The sequence below is a fragment of the Drosophila rhopaloa genome, unplaced genomic scaffold (genome assembly GCF_018152115.1).
Source record: "Drosophila rhopaloa isolate 14029-0021.01 unplaced genomic scaffold, ASM1815211v1 contig_3, whole genome shotgun sequence".
Lineage (NCBI taxonomy): Eukaryota > Metazoa > Arthropoda > Insecta > Diptera > Drosophilidae > Drosophila > Drosophila rhopaloa.
In genome coordinates, this window is record NW_025335123.1 from 13,946,323 (window position 1) to 13,966,630 (window position 20,308).

At 41.7% G+C, this 20,308-nt stretch overlaps 1 protein-coding gene across 2 annotated transcripts; it reads left to right on the forward strand.

Moving 5' to 3' along the window:
- Positions 1 to 877: 877 nt before the first annotated feature.
- Positions 878 to 20,033, forward strand: LOC108048966 (breast carcinoma-amplified sequence 3 homolog). 2 transcript variants are annotated; one of them, XM_017129941.2, is made up of 8 exons: positions 878 to 1,873; positions 6,808 to 7,966; positions 8,416 to 8,719; positions 8,786 to 9,728; positions 9,802 to 10,108; positions 10,251 to 10,498; positions 10,565 to 10,717; positions 13,129 to 17,104. In XM_017129941.2, the coding sequence occupies exons 2-8, from the start codon at positions 7,113 to 7,115 to the stop codon at positions 16,611 to 16,613; spliced, it is 6,294 nt and encodes a 2,097-aa protein (XP_016985430.1). In that variant the 5' UTR covers positions 878 to 1,873; positions 6,808 to 7,112; the 3' UTR covers positions 16,614 to 17,104. The 2 variants fall into 2 exon arrangements, with proteins under 2 accessions (XP_016985430.1, XP_044317291.1); XM_044461356.1 differs by lacking the exon at positions 13,129 to 17,104 and adding an exon at positions 18,668 to 20,033 and having other exon boundaries at positions 883 to 1,873.
- The last annotated feature ends 275 nt before the right edge of the window (positions 20,034 to 20,308 follow it).

The window sequence follows — 20,308 nt, forward strand, 5'->3', positions numbered from 1 at the left end:
TGCCTGGTATATTTAGGGTGATTGTATTCGATTTTTAAATACTACTCTGACAGTGTTGCTAAACGTCAGACAGTCACGGCTTTGCTCACTTGTCTTGGCATATAATTAATTATTAAATTTGATTTATCCTGCAAATTAAAATAAAACAAATCAAAAATACGTATTTATTATTTGCTTCAAAAAACTTTACTTATATTTAAAGGGTTTTTCGAGAAACCCCAAATTATTGGCGGAACACAATTTAAATTTATTTCCTGAGAAAAATTAAAAAATAAATTGATCAAAAATATATACTTTCAAAACAACCCGAAATACAGTCATAATTATAGCTGTCCGTCGTGTTTTGGCGAAGTTTGACAAAAAATTTCATCTTTTTTTGGGTTTTTGCAATCAAAACTCTGTGAAATAGTGGTCGAATGTTCGAGTGTCAGTTAAATTCGTAACAAAATTTCCAAAAAAGTGGCATTTACAGAAAAAATATCACGAAATAAGGGTTTTCCCAAAAAAAGTCATGGGGATATCCCTTATGAAAAATATTTAAGTCGAAATCCTGAAAAAATCTGCTCTATTTTTATGTTTTTTAGTCAAAACACTGGAAAATAGTGGTCGAATGTTAGAATGTCATACCTCGTTAAATTCGTTCGAAAACCCTTTTATTAACCCAAAACCAATTAACATAGTTCATTCTTTATTTTCCTTACATTTCAGCATTTAAATTTGTGTTCATTAGTTCCTCAAATAGCGGGAAGTTTAAACAATAAAAACAGCCCTATGTTTCCAGTCGCATTGTTCCACAATCATCGCTTAGTCACCGATGATAACTTGACGCCTGATAACCAGTACCACCCTACTAACTTGGGATTTTTGTTTTAAGCCGGTACGGTCACATAGGCCCAGCACCCAAAAGAGAGGGACAAAAAACAGAACAGAGACAGAAACAGCGCAGCAACCAAAATAATAACAATTAATAATACTTAGTGTCCGCTAAAGATATAACACAAATAAAGTCAGACACTTGCTAGCCTGGTTTTTCGCTAGTAATAGTTTTTTCCTATTGTTTGGCAGCAGTCTCTCTTGGTTATTTTCTATTTTTTTTCTGTTGCGACGCATAAATCGTCTCTTAATCGATAAATAAGTTAACGACAGAGTACAAAAACAAGGCGAACGATTTGCAGACTTAATGTCGCAGTTTCTTTTTGTGTAGCAACAACAACAACAAAATTAGTAGTAGGCAACAACAACAAAATCATAAACGAAAAACGACGAAAAAGAAATTAAAATAAAACGTACAACGCAGCGCAATCGTGTCTGTATTGGTGGTGTGCGTGTGTGTGTGCGAGTGCGAGTGAGCCAGCGATAGGGCTCTGCGTCGACGGCGGCAGCGGCAGAAGAAATAAAAAAAGTTCAGTTTTTTTCAAACAACTCGAGCTCAGCAGTTGAGAATTGGCTGTGCGTCTCGAAAAAGCTAAAATTTATAAATTCGAAGTAGCCCTAAGTTAAGCAACAACACTTGAAGGGCGTGGCAAAACCAAATAAGAAGGGGGCGAAAAGAGAGAAAAAGCAAGACGCAGTTGGAAATTTTGTTGCTGCTGCTGCCGCCTGCAACAAACGAAGATAATAATAAAGAGGAGCTCGTAAAACAACAACAATCGAAAAGCACACACCAAAAAGGAAATCAACAACAACAAATTCTAAAGCAAGAGAGAGAAAAGAGAGCGAGCAGCTGAAAACATATGATTTTTGTTTGTGTTGTTGTTTTTGCGCGCGCTCTGCGGAACGTGTGAGAAAATTGGAACGAGCGAAACGAGTGGCATTGTTGTTGTGTTTCAGCTGCTGCTGATTCAACCAACGAACAGCCACAACAACGCAAGTGGTAAGTTCTTCCTCTTCTTCCAGTTGTTGTTTTTGTTTGACGCGCAAAAAAAAAAGACCAAATCGAAAACGAAAGAAAATCGTGTATATATGAAAACTCAGACTTCTATTTATGCAACTATTTGTTTATTGTGGGCTCTGTCGAAATCACAGACGTGTAAATTGTGCAAACAAAGAGCCAAGAGTAGAGCGAAAAAAGGGGATAAGAGAAGCGGAGAGTAGAAATTGTATCAAGAATTTGCTGTTATTTAAATGCCAAAAGTAGTGGAAATTTTGTTTTGGCTGTGAGGGGAAAAAACAATATTTCAAAACACAAACAATAAAGGAAAAAAATCACAGATACACTCGCCTATATGCGCGTGTGTGTGTGTATGTGCGCATTAGACGGGCAACAACAAAGCAGTAGAAACGAAATGAACTGATAGTGGAACACATTCGGGAACAGTGGTTAACAAGAGCGACAAGTTACTACTTTTTAAAAGTGGTTTAACATTAAACAAACAATTAAGAAAATTTATAATATTTTAATTATAAAAATTAAAAAAAATTATTTAAAAATTATATAACCTCTTTAAAATTTGTCAAAATTAAATTTAAATTGTACTCTTTAGATCCAGCATTTTATTTATAACTATTTTTAAACATTGAATCACTTGATCTTTATTTAGTAGTGGTGTACAACGTTTAAATACGATTGAGTTTTGACTTTACGTATTTGGTCCACTGTGCTGCGGGAGAGGGCAACAACAAAATCTCGTTGCAGCTGAGTTGCTGCCAATGCGTTTGTGTGCATTCAAGTGCATCTGGCTATGTATGTGTTAGAGTTTTGTTTTCGTTTTCGGCTCTCTTCTTCTTTTCATCCTCTCTCCCTCTCTTTTGTCTTCTGTATATATTTTGATAATTGCTCTGCTTTTGGCTCTTTGTTTTCCAACTGTATTCAAAGGCAGCAACAACAAAACTCAGTCGTGTAATCAAAAAATAACAAAAATATTTGGATGGCACAAATTGTTTTCGCTTCATTTACAAATTTAAAACACACATTAAAAGTGACATTTTTCAATTGCCTCCCCCCAATATCAGCCTGCTCTTCAATTTGTGCCCCACTTTCCTCCTTCTCTATGATTTTACCTAATAGAAATGTTTGCCAAAATATCTGCCAATGTTTGGGCGAGTGGGTGGGTGAGTGGATGTCATTGAAAATAATCAAATACACAAAAGCGTAGAAACAAAACATCAAAAAAACAAACGAAAATTGCATTCTGTCTGTCAGCACTACAGTGAGACTTCAGTAACGCACTTAAATATAAAGAATACTATTTGACACTGATGACATTTCCATTTTTAGACAGATAAAAACGTTAATGTCAGAGCAAAGGAACTTCGGAAATTTGTTCGAGAATTATAATACAGTTTATCTCAAAAGTTGTACTGTGTATAAAAATGTGGCCTGTAGGTTAGTTTTATCTTCTCTAGACCAGGGGTTCCTTTGTTCGCATCCAAGGACTGCCAAAGGTTGAGGGACGGATCCGGGGATGAAGAACGTTATCATTCGATGAGGTGTTCGGGGGCGTGTTGAATTGATATATGTACGTATTCCTCTTTAATCTGCTCCAATAGAAATTATTTTGCCTGTAATCTAGTGAATATAATCAGCTGTGGGTGGGTTGATGAACTTGGGCTATATAGAATCTGTTTCACAGATACGCTATAAAGTATCTGCACGTAGCTGCACCTTAAAGGGGACAGTGATGATAAAAAACAAAAATTACCATTTTTGTTATAACCATTTTTAACTGCCAAAAAAAAAATATTTTGAATATGGGAAACATCGTTTATATTGAGTTAGCAAGAATAACATTTAAATACTACAAATAAAAAAATTATTGTATTGCACTGCATATGTGTAATTTTTTATTGCATTAAATTTGCTGTTACTCACAGCCTAAAAACACGTTTTAATTACTAGAACTGATGAAATAGCATGTCTAATATCTAAACGGTGTGTGTTGGTATTTATAGTAACACCTGTTCGCTAGCTGCAATCGTGTGCGAGTGAGCTATTGTTAAATATTCTTTGCCTATCGTAAAAGAAATGAGAAACAAAAGGGACAAGTCTTGCTGAGATTTTGTCAAGTAGCTTTTGGCAATGGGCAGCATAAACAATGGGGCCCCAACAACAAAAAACATGCTCAGCACATAAACACTCTTTTGGGGCCTCTCTTTTTTACTTTGTTACTCTCTCTCTCTGTGTTTCTCTCTCTGTCCTTTGACCAGAAGAAATTGCATTGAGCCTGAGATTCGTTTATGCGTTGGCTTTGAACTTGCTCTGGAATTGATCGAGTGTCAAGGATACGTGTAAGCTTATACAAGGGAAGGTACAGTTGAACCCCGATAAGTAGAATTGAATCTAACTGCAAAGACTGACAAATTTATTATTAAAGATCGGAGATTTGAGCAGCACTTCAATTTAATATTAACAACTACACTGAAAATATATAAATTTAAGAACAAACTATAGTTGTTTAATGTATTTTAAGCCTCAGACGTCTTGGAATGGTTACAAAGTTTCTATAAAAATTACTCATACCAAATGTGTGCCAGTTGGAATTTAATTCTAGGCTAACCCCCTGGTGAACAAAAATTTGATCAATAGGATTTTGGTTTTATAAAATTTTAAATCGTTTGACTGTTTTTTTTTTGTCTGTTCAGAATCATATCATAATATCGTAAATGAAGTAGACACATTTTTTTAAATTTTTTATAATAGCCTATGATTTTGAAGTTTGACTGCATTAACATTGAAGGGGTCTTGTTTTTTCTCCCTGACTGTTTCCTTCTTTGTTACACTCCCGACTGCGAACGGCGAATTAATGCCATTTGGTTCCTATTGCTAAACAAAGACAAATGCGTTACTGATGGACGCTATTGGTGAGTGGGGAAAAGAAACAGCGAGGGGGCGGAGGACCCCCTCTTTCTCTCACAAGTAGCGTTTAGGTGTGTGTGTGACATTGCTTGTTGCTATTACAGTTGCGGTTTTTGTTTTTGTTGCGCGTGTGCCAAGCCAATTGAGGAATGCAGCGATGCAGCTGCACTCCTCCCACTCCCCGTTTTATACCGTTTTCGGGAGCTTAACCCTAAAGCCCCCCCCATATAACAATGTTGTTTCAGGAACTTTGAGTGATTCAAAGTATGTGCCTCTTTCAAAATGAATTTCTAGTATTTCGCAATTATTGCAGGCGATTAATTAAATCATTACACTTTTACAACACGACTTCGTGCCTTATCATTTCCCAATTCCAATACGGAATACTATGTGCTATATGAATACTTCTGTACATATAAATGAATAGCTTGGTAATTACCTCATTTCTATCTACATGTGGCGAAATTGTCGTTTAATCAATTGTCACCACACGTGGAAAAGATTTGCAAACTGCATACATATGTTCGCCAAATCGTTATTTGATAGGGATCATTCACCCGTTGTCCTCTGAACGTTTTGAACAATTATTGAGTGGGTGTTGTCATTAAAGCTATCAGCCCAAAATACATGTTTTATTCACCTATTTGGTGTATCTATAACTCTATGATAACTTATTCCTTCAAGTGATAAATAGCTGCTCTAGGCAAATAAAAAAATGTTGATTTATATTTAAAAATTTATTCATAATGTCCAAATGTTTAAAGTGATCTTAATTTTTGAGAGATCATGTGGGTTAATATGGTCTCTTTCTGGACAACTGTATCTCGGTCCTCGTTTCCTCTGTTCCTTTGGTCTTGCAAATAAGAAAGAGTAGTAAAGAGATCTTTGGATTGGCTTAAACGGTTATTTCCAATAAATATGGGAAACAGATACTAGAACAATTCATTGCTAGTTTCTTTGTGTTTGCATATTGTGTTTTGCTGGCGAATTGAAGGTGTAAAGGAACAGAAAACTTAAACTAGAAGCAAAAAGCTAAAGCAAATGGCCTGATGATTTCTGCGTGACTTTGAGGTTTGTTTTTGTTGTTTGGAGCTTGTTTTGGTTTGTGTGTTTGCAGTGTGAAAATAGAAACGAATATTGTTTTATTTTTTGCGCTTGATACGTTCAATTTGTAAGCATATTTGGTTGTTGTTTTATTGCACTTAATTTGCGCCCCATGGAACTGAAATTGACAAAAGCGAAGGGGGGGCACAAAGCAACCGAAAAAGTTAAATTAAAATAAAAACAAAAACAAACAAAGCGCAGAGCAAAAATACACGTAATGCGCTAATAAATTGGTAACAAGAGAGCGAAAAGTGGGTGGTGAAGAGGGGGGTGAGTGGGTGGTTTGGGGGGTGGGAGGTGGTTCTGTCCAAAGATTAAAGCGGTTTGATTGAGACAAAGGGAAAACGGAACGAAATGGAATGACCAAAAGGAACTATGAAATGTGCGCATTAGGGTGAACGTTGGTTGTTCCAAAAAGAAAACAACGAATAAAAGTTGAAAATTTATTTATCACTCATACGTAGTGTTTCCCATAAATATGTTTGAATGCAAATAAAATCGTGGTTCGCATTAGTATTTTAATATCCATTTTCTGAATTTGTATTGTTTTTTGTTGTGGATAACTTTCAAAAAAAAAACTTGGTAAATAATTCAATATATAACTTATTCGGATCACATGTCGTATGATTATTTTTTTCTCAAAAAAATTTTTAATATGTGAGAAATTAAATAAATTCACGCTTTTTATAAATATGTAACAATAATATCCATAAGCCTGCAAAATGTTGACCACACCATCATTATTAGTTCAAAGCCTATATTATTTAGATTTAATGTGTTTTAAAAGTTTGGCTATTTGATGTCACCCTAAAAATAACGAAAGAGGGTGTAAAGTGAGGGGGGAAAGTGACGCTTATGTGTGATATTGTTCAATTTGTTTATTTATTGTTTTTGCTTTCTATTTGCAGTTGACAACAAAAGAGCCAACGACAGAGAGAAGGAGAGAGCGAGAGCAAAAGCGCAGGGTAAAGCAACACCCGATCAGACGCAGTGTCTCCAGGAGAAGCGATAAAAGGGAATAGCATAAAAGAGAGCAACAAGCGGTGACTGCCACCCGCCACCCACTGCCACCCACAACCACCCACAACCGCCCGCTGCCGACTGCCCTCCAGTGTGGAGGCACTGCATCCTTGTCAGCAGCTGTGGTAGCAGCTAGAAGAGGAGCGATTCCGGCGGCCAGTAGTTACCACCGGCTAATCCCAGCATCCGCATTATGTCCGCGGACTCGCCACGCCGCCATCCCTCCGGCGTGGTCGGTTCCGGCATTGGATCGGGCTCCGGATCCGGTTTGAGCTCCGGCTCTGGCAGCAGCAAATCGGGCACCACAGTTCCCGCTATTGTGCCACCGCAAGCAGTGTCGGATCGCTCGATCCTTGACTCGGCCATCGGTTTCATTAACGATGTGACCTTGACCAACCAGCCGGTACAGGATCCCAAGGACACCATCACCTGGGCCCGTTTCGAAACGGGTGCGGATGTGAGCGATCCGCGTTTCGGCGACGACTGGGAACTGGAGGGGAATGCAGCTCCGCCACTGCTCCTAATACTCGGCTACGGTCTCGGCGTCCAGGTGTGGGCCATCCCAGCCAACGGCGAGGCGGTTGAGGTGCTATCATGGCGCCACGGCGTCGTCACTGCCCTCCGTGTGCTGCCCACGCCGTCCACGGCAACCGCTCTGGACGAGAATGGCCGGGCGGATGAACCGGTCGATGCCTTTGCCGAGAAACGTCCCCTGGTGGCGCTCGTCGATGGAGGCAGTGCAGCGGCCAGTGGTCTACTGGCTGGCAGCTCGGGATTGGGTGGCGGCGGAGGCGTTACAATAGTTGGCGGCTCGGGGGGTGGAGTTGGCGGTATCGGCGTATCGGCCGCTGCCCAATTCAGTGCCGTGAATTTTTTGTCCCTCAAAACGGGCGTCCAGGTCAAGACGATCAAGTTCAAGAACGCCGTGCTGGACATCCAGGCCAATCGATCGGCGGTGGTCATCACGTTCCACGAACGGATTGCCGTATTCGATGCCAGGACGCTGGAGGACCGCCTCACAATCACCACCTGCTATCCCAGTCCGGGGTAAGTTAACTGAAATCTTTGCTAGTTCTAATTGATTATTATATTGTAAACAATATTTGGTCATTAGATTTTAAGTCAATTTAGTTATTCCATCTAATCATTCCGATTTAAATCGTATAAGGTATTAAGCTTTAAATTCATCTAGTGTTTCAAAGGGAAAGCATTTACCTGGTTAATAATACCAATCAAAAACGTAAACATATTATTTTGATATTATTCACACCGAATTGTTGAGACAATACCTACGATATTATCATTTAGTTAAAAACCGAGTTATCTTTTCCACCTAACCATTCTGAATTATATAAAGCTATAGAGATCATAATAAGAGAATTAGAATGGCTCATTTTTAAAATCTAAATAAATAATCTAGATAAAATTATCTATTTTATTTTACACTATTTAGAATCTATCAAACGTTATAAATATTGTGTGTTCTTCCTTTGTAGTATCAATCCCAATCCCATTGCTCTGGGACCGCGCTGGCTGGCTTATGCGGAGCACAAGCTGCTGCACTCTAAGCGCAGCGGCGGCGGATGCGATGGCGAGGGTGTTCCCAGTTACACGGCCACCGTGCTCAATGCGGCCAAATCCTTGGGAAAGGGACTGCGGGAGCTGGGCGAGCAGATGGCAGCCGGACTTACGGGCACCACCGCCGGCAGCGGTGCCAGCTCCAAGAGCAGCAGCTTCGACTCGGCCACTGGTGGACCGGATGCTAAGCAGTCGGGTGTGGTTACCATTATCGATGTGAAGGTGTGTAGAAAAATAATTTCTTTGTTTGTACCTCATTTGATTCACACCTCATCTATTTGATTGCAGCATCCGGTGAAGGACTACAGCCCCACCACGGGTACTCCGTTGAGCTCAACAGGCGGCTCACAAGGCGGTGGCGATCCAATCGTGGCTCATTTCGTGGCCCACAGCGAGGCCCTGGTGGCCATGGAGTTTGACAGCTCAGGCATGCTGCTCCTAACCGCCGATAAGCGCGGCCACGACTTCCACGTGTTCCGGGTGCAACCGCATCCGGTGGGTCCCAGTCTAGCCGCCGTGCATCACCTTTATGTGCTGCATCGCGGCGATACTACCGCGAAGGTGCAGCACATCGCCTTCTCGCTGGACTCGCGCTGGGCAGCAGTGTCCACGCTGCGCGGCACCACCCACGTCTTCCCCATTACGCCCTACGGCGGCGCCATGGGCGTTCGCACGCACACCTCGCTGCACGTGGTCAACAAGCTGTCCCGCTTCCACCGGAGCGCCGGCCTCGGAGCTGATGGCCGCTCCAGTTCGCCGATCTCGCACTCCGAGAGCACGACGTTTGTGCAGTCGCTGCAGCCGTATCACAATCCCACGTTGCCACCGTATCCGCGGCCGTCGGTGGTGCAGCCGTTGGCCCAGCTGCGCCAACCCTTTACACTAGGATCACCGCCAGGATCGGCGGGGTTGGGTGTGGGCGGCGGAGTGGTTGGAGGCGGAGGCATGGGCACAGGAGTCAGTCATGGAGGTGTCGGTGGTCATGGAGGAGTCGGCGTAGGCAGTGGCGGCCAACGGCAACGTCAACGCCTCTCCTCACTGTCGGACGACACTGGCAAGCCGCTGAGCGTCTGCTCCATCTTCGCGAAGTCGCGCTCCTGGCTGCTGGAGCCACCAATGGCGACACGGGAGCAACCGCATCGCGTCCAGCGGAAGGCGGTGGACTCGCTCTTCGTCATGGCCGGCCACGGGGCTCTTATCCAGTATGACCTGGACACGAAGCTTGCCTCACGTGAGTAACTTACTTAACACTAAGACATTTTTTTTATCAGCTACTATATGGAACAATCACTCATCAATTGCAGATGTTGCCAAAGAGAAGATTTGTGATGACACGCCCATCGAGCTGGAGGCGGATCCCCGCGCCCAGTGGAATCTGGGTCGGCGCAAGGATGGATCTCAAGAAATCATACCACCGCTGTCGCTGGACAACTGGCTGATCAAGGATCGCCATGCCAGCCTGCTGCTGGACAGCGCCCATCAATTCGACGAACCGGACGAGCGGGCCGAGAGCTGGCTGGCCCAGGTGGAGATCATTACGCACGCTGGTCCCCACCGCCGGTTGTGGATGGGTCCGCAGTTCGTCTTCAAGAACTACAACACGCCCAGCGGGTGAGGGATGATCCTAAGTTCATTTACTTGTAGAAACATGTTTGGAATATCTGAAATTCCATTTAATATACAAACTAAATTAATTGTTATGTATGCTAGTATTTTATCCCAAACTCATTCGTATATGTATGTTCGTTTCCAGTTCCAATCTGAATCACGTCGATGCAGAGGCGGTGGAGATAGGCGTAACCAAGGCACCGACAACCGCGCTGCCCTCGACGGCAGCTGCTTCCTCGGGACTGAGTTCGGTGACAAGCAAGGATCGCTCCAGTCCGCTGAATATGCCTCTGAATGCAACCACTACGGTGGGAGGAGGTGGAATCGGGAGCTCTGCGGTCACGGGACGCAGCGGTGCCGGTGTACCGGTTCTAATCGAATCGGGATCTTACAGTAAGTATAGAGGGTCCTTTCTGTATGGCTTATAGAACTAACGCGTACTTTCTATGGACGCTATAGGCAGCATTGAGCAGAGTCCCAAGTTGATGGATCGCTTCCGACATGGTCACTTGGATTCGGATTATGGGCATGGCGATATACGTCTAAAAGAGGATTTGGCGGATGCCATGCGTGAGTCCCCATCCACGGCAGCGGCGCGACGTGAGACTACGGGTGAGTGGCTAACCGTCCTGGATAGATGTATACATAAATATCGCATGTTGTGATAGACTATTCGAATGCTAGCCGCTGGTTTTGGGAAGGGTTTTGCTTGTGTGGTCGGGATGGGATCTCTGTCTCTTTTCGGTCACCCAAGCGAATGAATCCCCAGAATCAAAGGCATCCCCGTTGATCGTTAGCAGGTTCTCGATGTCTTCACAAATCTGTTTATTAATTGTCTACGATCTATACAAACGTTTAATGTATTACTTTTTACTTTTGGATTTATTATTTTTATTTACGTTTTTTGTTTTGGAAACACATATTTATCTCTAAATATATATATATTACGTTTTTAGTTTCGAACGCTTTCAAAATGAAAATGTTTAATTCAAAATATTTTTGGTGGTCAAACAAAAAAAAAAAATGTATTTTAATCTTGATTATAAAACACCACGAAATTGGCATTGGTTGTTGGTTGATAAACTATGATGATATGATGCTGATGATGATGATGTTACAGCCATCCCACCCACCTCTCACCTTTGCATGATCCTTAAACTCTACTTTCTCATTTCACTAAGCTTTCTCCTCATTCTTCATCCATTCACATTTCCCCCTTTCTCTGTGTGTATGTGTGAGCGTGTGTTTTGAAGTCTTTTTGTGGTGTAAGTGTGTTGGTGTTTTTTTTAAACTTTAGTTGTTGAAATTTTCTTTTTCTAGCCGGAACACACAATTCACTTATGCAAATTAACAATGAACTTTTCTTTGGTGTTTTTGTCTAGCCGTAAAATGAGATACAACTAAAATTAATATATTTCTATTTTAATGACAACTAAATTTAAGCTAACAACATTTTTGGTCACAGCAGAGCCCCTACCCAAAATAAAGACACACAAAACCCTAACCCAAAGAGAATTCTTCTGCTACACATCTACTTTTAACATTTGTTTGCCCCATTGGTCGCTGTTAATCCTGTCGTGCACTTAATCCTTCGAAATTTCGTCGGACTGATCGGGTAGAATGTATGAGAATACATCTAACCCTGATCTTGTCTGATACCACTAGGAAAATTGTATACTACAGCTCGGCTTAAAAGCTTTTCTTACCACGAAAATCATTTCCATTTTCAATTCTTTCATTAGACCGTCACACTTTCACAACAATTTTTACAGTTGATTTCTTAATTTTTACCATTCTTGGTATATTCGTTTAAATTTATTTTAAAGATTTCCATCCTTATTTCTAATAACCCTTTTCTAATTTATACACCTTAATTATTTACCATTTCTGGTATTTGTTTAAATTTCTTTTAGACTTTTAAGCATTCATTTATACTTTTTGGCACTTTTTTATAATTCTTATTTAATACACCAACAACATTTTACAGCTTCACCCACATTTGTTTTAAACCTTTTATTAACCTCTGATCTCCCCTTCAACATTGCACTTCACCCCGTTTTGTGTTCTTTTCACCTTAAATCTTACATTTTCATCACATGGTTGCACTTTTCACTACAGTGTTGCACCTTTCACCTATGTGCTTCGCCCCTGCCCTTTCTTCTTCTGCTTCACTCTTTTCGAGGGTGCCCCTTTTTGTCCTTTGTCTCTCGTGATTTATTTAAATACACTTTTAATTTTTACTCGTTTGCTAAAAATTCTAAATCGAAAGTTTCATTGCACGTGCGAGTGAGAAAGCCATAGAGTGATTGGGGGCGAGTGAGATGGAGGGAGGGAGAAAGCAGGGGGAGAGAGAGAGAGAAAGAACGGTTGAGAGGAAAGAGCACATTAATCTACATGAATCTTTTAATAAAAAGCCAAAGCCATTAAAATTTCGAAAACGCAATTCAAAATTCACTATAAAACAATATCCAGTTTCTTTATTATTTCCCCAAAATCAATGTCACGCTATTTTCTTAACTTTAATTTTTTATTCTTTTCGTTTTCACACTAAAACAAAAAAAAAATTCCTAAAAAATATGAGAAGATAAAAAAAGAAGTTTTTATTTCGTTTTCCATTTTTTGAGTTGCCTAAACAAATATATATATTTACAAAGTATTAATTTCTGTTCCACGTTCGATTTTCCATTTTTGTTTTGAGTGTTTTCCGCTTACTTTTCAATCGACCAACTGCTCGAAAAAAACGTAAACGCGCATACTGCCAAAAAAAAAAGAACCAAGCTTAGCTAAAATAAAAAAAAAAACGTTAAATAAAATAACAACAGAAGCTAAAATGTATTTTCAAATTAAACATTTTCAAAACTTCGAATCAAGATCCAAATCAAAATTCGCCTTTGGCTTTTTGTTTTTTGTTTCCTGTACGATCGAAAATGCGCTTTTCTCATAATTTGTTTTCTCTTCTATTTCTCTTTTTCTCCGCTCTGTGTTCTGTGTCCTGTGCCCCACCGTTGTTGCCCCGTCTCCAGCAGCTCCAGATCAGACTGCACCGCCGTGTGGCGATCATCTGGCTACCGCTTCCTCGCCAGCTTCTGCGGATCTCTTGGCCGCCGGAGGAGGCAGTTTGTCCTCGAATTGTGATAATGCTTGCTACTACGATGCCCTCGCCGAGCACGAGAGTCTCAATGATCTGGACGAGGTGGAGGAGCGTCATCAGCCGGATACGGAGACGCATTTGCACTCGATGGATTCCATTTCGGCCCTGGCCTCCGTCCTGCCCAACATTTGCAGCTATTCTCGCGTAGAGAAAATGGTCAATCCATTGGGCACTGTTACGGATCTAAATGCCGGCATCTCCGGTGAACTGCAGACGGATATGTTGGACGAGGTGGTGTGCCAACTGGCCGCCGAGGAGTCGGTGATCCATGAGAATTGCGATGAGGCCCTCTTCCGGCCAGTGGTGGCCATCTTCTGTAGTGATCCGGCTGAAAGACAAAGGCTTCTACAGAAGGATCACAAGATGGAGGAAGCCATGCCATCGGAGCTGGAGCAGGCCAGTTGCCAACCGCCTGTGGTGCTTGTCAATAAGTTGATTGTACCAGTGATTGCCAAGGAGGTGGACGAGGTGCTCGTCCAGAAGGAGAAGCAAAAGTCCCAAAAGCAATCGCACAAGGCGCAACAGCAGCAGCAGAAAACTCTGCGATCCCTGGCAGCCGCCGAGGATGCGGCGCAAGCACAGAAATTTGCGGAGCTCTCGCACCTCAACAAGCCCAAGGGCAACAACAGCAACAATAACAACAATAAAACTGCCAGCCAGAAGAGTGGAAGTGGCACCTCCGAGGATGAGGGCACTACCACGATCGCGAAATCAGCGAAGAAGGCCAAGAGTAACAAACAAATGACCAGCGGAAAAGTCAGCGAAAGAAAGACGGAACAAAAGAATCAGGAGCAGGAGAAGATTGTCGCGGAGGAGGAGGTGGTGGTGATGGTGAAGAAAGTCCAGGAGGAGGACTCGGATCCGGAGTCGGATCATGCCGATAGCTTGCTGGCCAACAAGAGTAGCATTGCTGCTGTTATGGTAAGCAGTGCTAGTGCCCAGGGATTAAGTTTGCATGTGGAGACTAGTGCACCGGATGCGGAGAATGAGGATGAGGAGGAAGAGGAGCAGGAGCAGGATCATGAGCAGGATCCTGAGGAAGAGCCTCCCAAGATGGCCAGAAAGAAGCAACAACCTGGGGGAGCAGTAGCAACCGTAACAATCGACAAGGAAAAGGAGAAGGCCAAGGAAAAGGAAAAGGAGCTGAAGCTAAAAGAAAAGGAAAGGGAAGCCGTCTTGCTGAAAGAAAAAGAAAAAGAGGAGAGGCTCAAGCTTAAGGAAAGAGAAGAGAAGATTAAGGAAAAGGAAAGAGAAGATAAAATAAAATTAGAAAAGATAAAGGAGAAGGAAAGAGAAGAAAAGATCAAGGAAAAGGAAAGGGAAGAAAGGATCAAAGAGAAGGAAAGGGAAGAAAAGTTAAAGGAAGAAAAGCTCAAGGAGAAACAGAGAGAAGAAAAGCTTAAGGAGGAAAAAATTAAGAAGGAAAGAGAAGAAAAGATCAAGGAAAAGGAGCGAGAAGAAAAGATCAAAGAAAAGGAGCGAGAAGAAAAGCTTAAAGAAGAAAGGATCAAGAAGAAGGAAAGAGAAGAAAAGCTCAAGGAGAAACAACGAGAAGAAAAAATTAAAGAGAAGGAAAAAGAGGAAAATCTTCGGAAGGAGAGAGAAGAAAGAATCAAGGAAAAGGAGCGAGAAGAGAAACTCAAGGAGAAGGAACGAGCTGAAAGGATCAAGGAGAAGGAAAAAGAAGAAAAACTCAAAGAGAAGGAAAGAGAAGAAAAGCTTCAGAAAGAAAGGATCAAGGAGAAGGAGCGGGAAGAAAGGGAGGAGCAGCTCAAGAAAAAGGAACGGGAGGAGAAGCTAAAGGAAAAGGAGAGAGAAGAAAAGTTCAAGGAGAAAGAAAGGCAAGATAAGCTTAAGGAAAAGGAACGTGAAGAGAAGCTTAAGGCGAAGGAAATGGAAGAAATGCTCCAAGAAAAGGAAAGGGAAGAAAAACTCAAGGAAAAAGAGAAAGCTGAAAAGCTCAAGAATTTTGAAAGAGAGGCGAAGCTGAAGGAGAAAGAGGAACAGCTAAAAGAGAAAGAAAAAGACGCCAAACTCAAGGAGAAAAAGGAGAAAGAAAAGGTCAAGGAGAAGGAAAAGTCCCTTGAAACCGAAAAACCCCTCATCCCAGCCAATGTCACCAGTCCCTGGAGGCGAGTCATCGAGGAGACTCCACCAAAACTGCCCGCGGCTCTGGATTATCCCAGCCTGGGAAAGAAGCCCACGAAATCGAGTCCCGAGAAGAAGCGGGATGAGAAACTGCTCCCCGGACTGAGCACACCCCCGAAAGAGGTCAAGGACACATTTGAGGACTTTCTATGCGGCTTAAAGCCACTGGAGGCCCTGCCACCGCTTCCAGCCCTCGAACCCCTGGAGGTTAAGGAGGACTCGAAGAAGGAAGCGGTCAGTCTAATTAATTTCGAAAGTCCGCTACAGGAGAATGCAGCGATCCCGCGCAAGATTTCACCACCACCCCGAGGATTCACCGAACAAAATCTGATTCTCGCGCTGTGCGGTTCACTGCACTACGAGAACGAACAGAACGAACGGATCAGGGAATCTGATCCGGAGGCGCAGCCCGAGGTGGAAACCACACCAGAACCGGCATACATTGCCCTGGATACGCTCGCCTTGCAGAAATCCACCTCCACATCGAATAACTCTTCCGGATCCGAGGAGATTGTCATTATGGAGGAACCCGTGAAGAAACTGAGCAAGAAGCACAAGCGACTGAAGCAGCTTCAACTTCAGCAGGAGCAACGAGATCGGGAGCCAGACGATGAGGAGCTGCGTCCCCTGATCAGCATCAGCATGTGCGATTCCCAGCTGGAAGTGCAGGAATCAGCTGCCAAGTCAATTCCTGATGACGACGTGGATGTTGAGGAGCTGGACCCAGAGCAACAATCACTGCCCGAAGATCTGCTGCACTTTGGCAGCAGTGGCGTGGCCACTATCGCCACCACCACGGACAGCGATGGACCTGTGCCGGCCACCACATCCGATGACAATCTGGTCTACGGCTCCTCCAACACCACCAATGCCGCACCGCACAAGCTCAAGACCAAGAAGCTGGAGCACAAGATCAATCTGATAGCAGCCATCGAGGCGGCCACCTCCTCGTCCACATCGTCGGCGGAGGAGAGTAGTGTGGAGACGACGGTCCATCCGGATCCCACGGGTCTGGGACTGGGCATTGGCCTGCAAGCCCATTCGCCTGGTGGATCGGGTGGCGGTGCTGCTGGCGGCCACTTGGTCACCGGTGCTGGCACCTCTGCGTCTCTGCCCGCCGCCGGGGGCGTTACCTCTGTGGGATTGGGCGTGGGCATGGCCAGCCCGCCGAGTGCCACAAAGAAGAAGACGAAACGACGCAAGAGATAAGAATTAGCGATTTGTTTGCTGTGCGTCTTTAGCCTGGTGGTGCTGTGGCATCTGTATGCCAATCGACAGGACGGAGCACCCACTGCCCATGCGCTCCAACAGGAACCGCCGGATCATCATCCACCACCATCGGAAGAGCCAGGGCAATCCGGTCGGCCAGCCCAGCCCGATCCCATTTTGAAGCAGGTGGAAGGTGAGCAGCCGGTGGGCAGAACCAGAGCCAAGTAGGGGAACACAACATATGACACCCGGGACAGCAGCAAACGAGAGGAGACGCCTCCTCAACCAGCAATTTCAAAAAGCTATATACAAAAATGGACAACTAACCACGACAGATGACTCTAGATTCTTTATTTTTAGCTGTGTGCAAGAAAAGTATATCATTTCAGTAACCACAACAAAACAAAAACCAACAAAAAAAACAAAACAAAACACAAAACTCTGCAAAAAAAAATTGTGATTTATCGAAAAGAAAAACAAAAAGTTAGGTATAATTCATAATTTAAAACGAAACAAAAAAAAACAAAAACAAATAAAACAAAACGACTGTAGCTGCTCGTTAAGACAAAAAAACAAAAAGAAATGAGGAAAAGCGACAAAAAATATTTAATTACTAACCGATTTTTAAGTGCAAAGTTATATTGTTAGCTATACACTTCTAGAAATTATAAATACAACAAGATATATATATATATATATAAACCACACAATTCATATATATATGTATTTATATATAATATGAAACAAAAGGCCTAAACGTAAACACACACTGATCAAGTATCAAGAATAATTAATGCTCCCAAATTGTATATAAAAGGCGCCAGAAAATCCGCTCAGTGCGGAAATCGAAATTTGTAAAATTGATATCCTGCCCCTTAGCTTAGAACACACATGCAGCTATAGCTTGCAGGACACACAGTTGGAGTTAATGGTTATAAATATAAATGCAACCCCATATGGGTATTCAATTTGACCCATTTTCCCTAAGAAATTACACTTTCCTGCCCAAAATCCAACTGCGTGTAAACTATTGCAAGCAACTAATAAATAATATATATTGACTATAATACTAATTGTCCAATGTCACAATTGTTTGAAATTGTTTTTAGGCTTTGCTTTCGTTAAGTTTTCTCCATACTCGTTCAAGTTTCATCTAGTTTCTCCCACACTCACGGTCTCTTTTTATAAATTTATATATATTTTTTTTTTATTTACCTTACTCGATATGTTTGTTAATTTATTAATCTTATTAGAAATGGTCTCTTGTCTATGTTTTTATTTCGTTATTAAAATTTTGTTTCTTTAAATGATTGTAAAAAGTGAGGAAATTAATTATTTTCTGTATATATATGTCTTATAAAAATTATTTCTAACTCGCAGTATTTATGATTTACGTTTGAGAGAGGGATAGTTGGATGAATAAAGGAGGCAAGGAAATCGCTAAACACTAAAATTTAATTTAATTAAATGATGTATCATTAAATAAATGCAATTTTAGTTAAAACAACAAATGGGGCTCAAAGTGTTGTCATTGGGTTTTGGGTTCTTGTTTTGCAGGTTAAATGTTATCAAAAAACTATAAGACATTAACTTTGTAGTGATATTATCAATTTGCAATTGGTTTTCATAAAGTTGTTGGTATTGTAACTTAGTAAAAAATATGTGTAGAACAGAAATGTATTTTTAGAATTTTTTTCGATAAACCAACAGGTTTTCAAAATCTTTTTTTCGCTAACTATGATTGTACATATTTATGTGGAATGAAATTGTACATAAACATTACTATTTTGGATAAACTTTCCAAATCATTTTTGTGCTGCAATTTTGAAAAAAATTAAAATTTTAAATAAATTGAGATTTGAAAAATGTTGAAGCGAAATTTAATTGATCAGAAATCATAAATGCATTTTTTTTTACCATGTTTTGGAAATATTAAGAGCTTTATAGCAAATTCATTTCGAGTGTGCAGTAAAAATATTCCAAATTGAAACCCCTTTTTGTTGCCTCACTTTAAATAATCCACTAATTTTGTGTTTACTATGTTCTTTCCTTAGGAAACTATTTTACCACGGATCAGCTGGATGGCTTGGTCCACAACAACAACAATAACATTAACAACAACATAATCCCAACCAAAGGCAACATAAATCCCAATGCGATGTTGAGCAACAGGGGCCAGAAAGCGGAGGTCACAGATGCCGGTGATTATCCCATCCGGCATTCATTCGGCGATCACGGTGAACACTCGACGGTGGTGAACATCGAGGTGTTCGACGACCAGCTGAGCATGAGCAGCATCAGCACCAACAGTCGTCTCTCGCTGGAAGGACCGCCGTCGCAGTCGTCGCCGCCACTCAGCCTGACCAATGGCTTAATGGACACCAATCTGATGCACTTCAGCGAGAGTGCCACCACCACTGGAGTGTCCCAGCGGGGAGGTGGTGCGCGATTCGAGGTGGACGTGGAGCTGAATGGCGAGGATGAGGATGATGATGAGGACGAGGAGGAGGCTGTAGATGAGCCTGAACGTGATGGGGATCGGATCTGCGAGCGGGTGCGGGAGATTCGCCAGCAGGGACGACGGGATTTGTGAGAGTTAATGCAGAGGGCGGCTCTGCTGGGCGGCCAGCTCCAGTTGCGACGCATCTGCGCCCAGTTCTTTAGGCCGCGTGCCGCTGGCGAGGATCCCTAGACTTAGCTTTTGGTGCTTGCTCTAATCCTTCTCTGTATCTCTAACTCTAACTCTAACTCCATCTAAATCGGCATCGGCATCTTCCGCGGTATTCGTATCTGTATCTGTGTCTCTGACGAGCTATTTTATTTTAATTTTGCTTGTTTTGTTTAGTCCAAGTAGTCGATTGTCGATATTCGGAAGCGTTTCTGCAGCCATTTTTTGTTTTGTTTTTTTTTTGATTTTTACAAAAACACACAAAGCCCAAAACCCCAAAACTAAAATGTGAAATGCCAATGCAATAAAAAAAGAAAACAAAATCTTGTGGAAAGATATATAAGCATAAGAAATAGATCAGATCAGACCTCAGCTGAATGCCGTGATATTTAAAATAAAATTTAACAAAAACGAAAAAAAAAAAATAAAGAAATGAAAGGAAGAGCGTAGAATGAACGAGAGGCGAAATACAATACAATATTAAATATATGTATACATATATATAACTAGAGATCGAAAGGCGCATAAAGCAACCACAATGAACCACAAAATATGAAATATGTAATAGCAGAATAACTCCATTTACTTACCCTAGACTAAAGAAAAAACGCTCCTTAAGCCCTAATTCGAAAAAAGATATTCACCTTCTTTCGACTCGCTTATTTTTCCAATTTTTTTTTAAACCTTAATTAAGTAGGAATTTAGTTTTGTATACTTTTCTATGTAAACCAATGAAGTCCAGTTCAACAATCCACTGTGCGTTTTGTGACAATTGGGCGGGGAGTAAAAAAAAAATTGTATATTTAAAAATGATTATTAAACAGTCATTCTCTCCCATAGTTTTAAAATGCACTTTGTATGCCCTTAACATATATCTACCTGCGAAGATAACCGATTCCAACTCTTGATTCTGCCTTCAGCATTCAAACTTTTGTTAATTCTTCGATTTTGCAAGGAGAATGCATTCCAAGAAAATTAAAAGCTCACACAAAAACCTTAACGTAAATTCAATAATAAAGTTGACAAC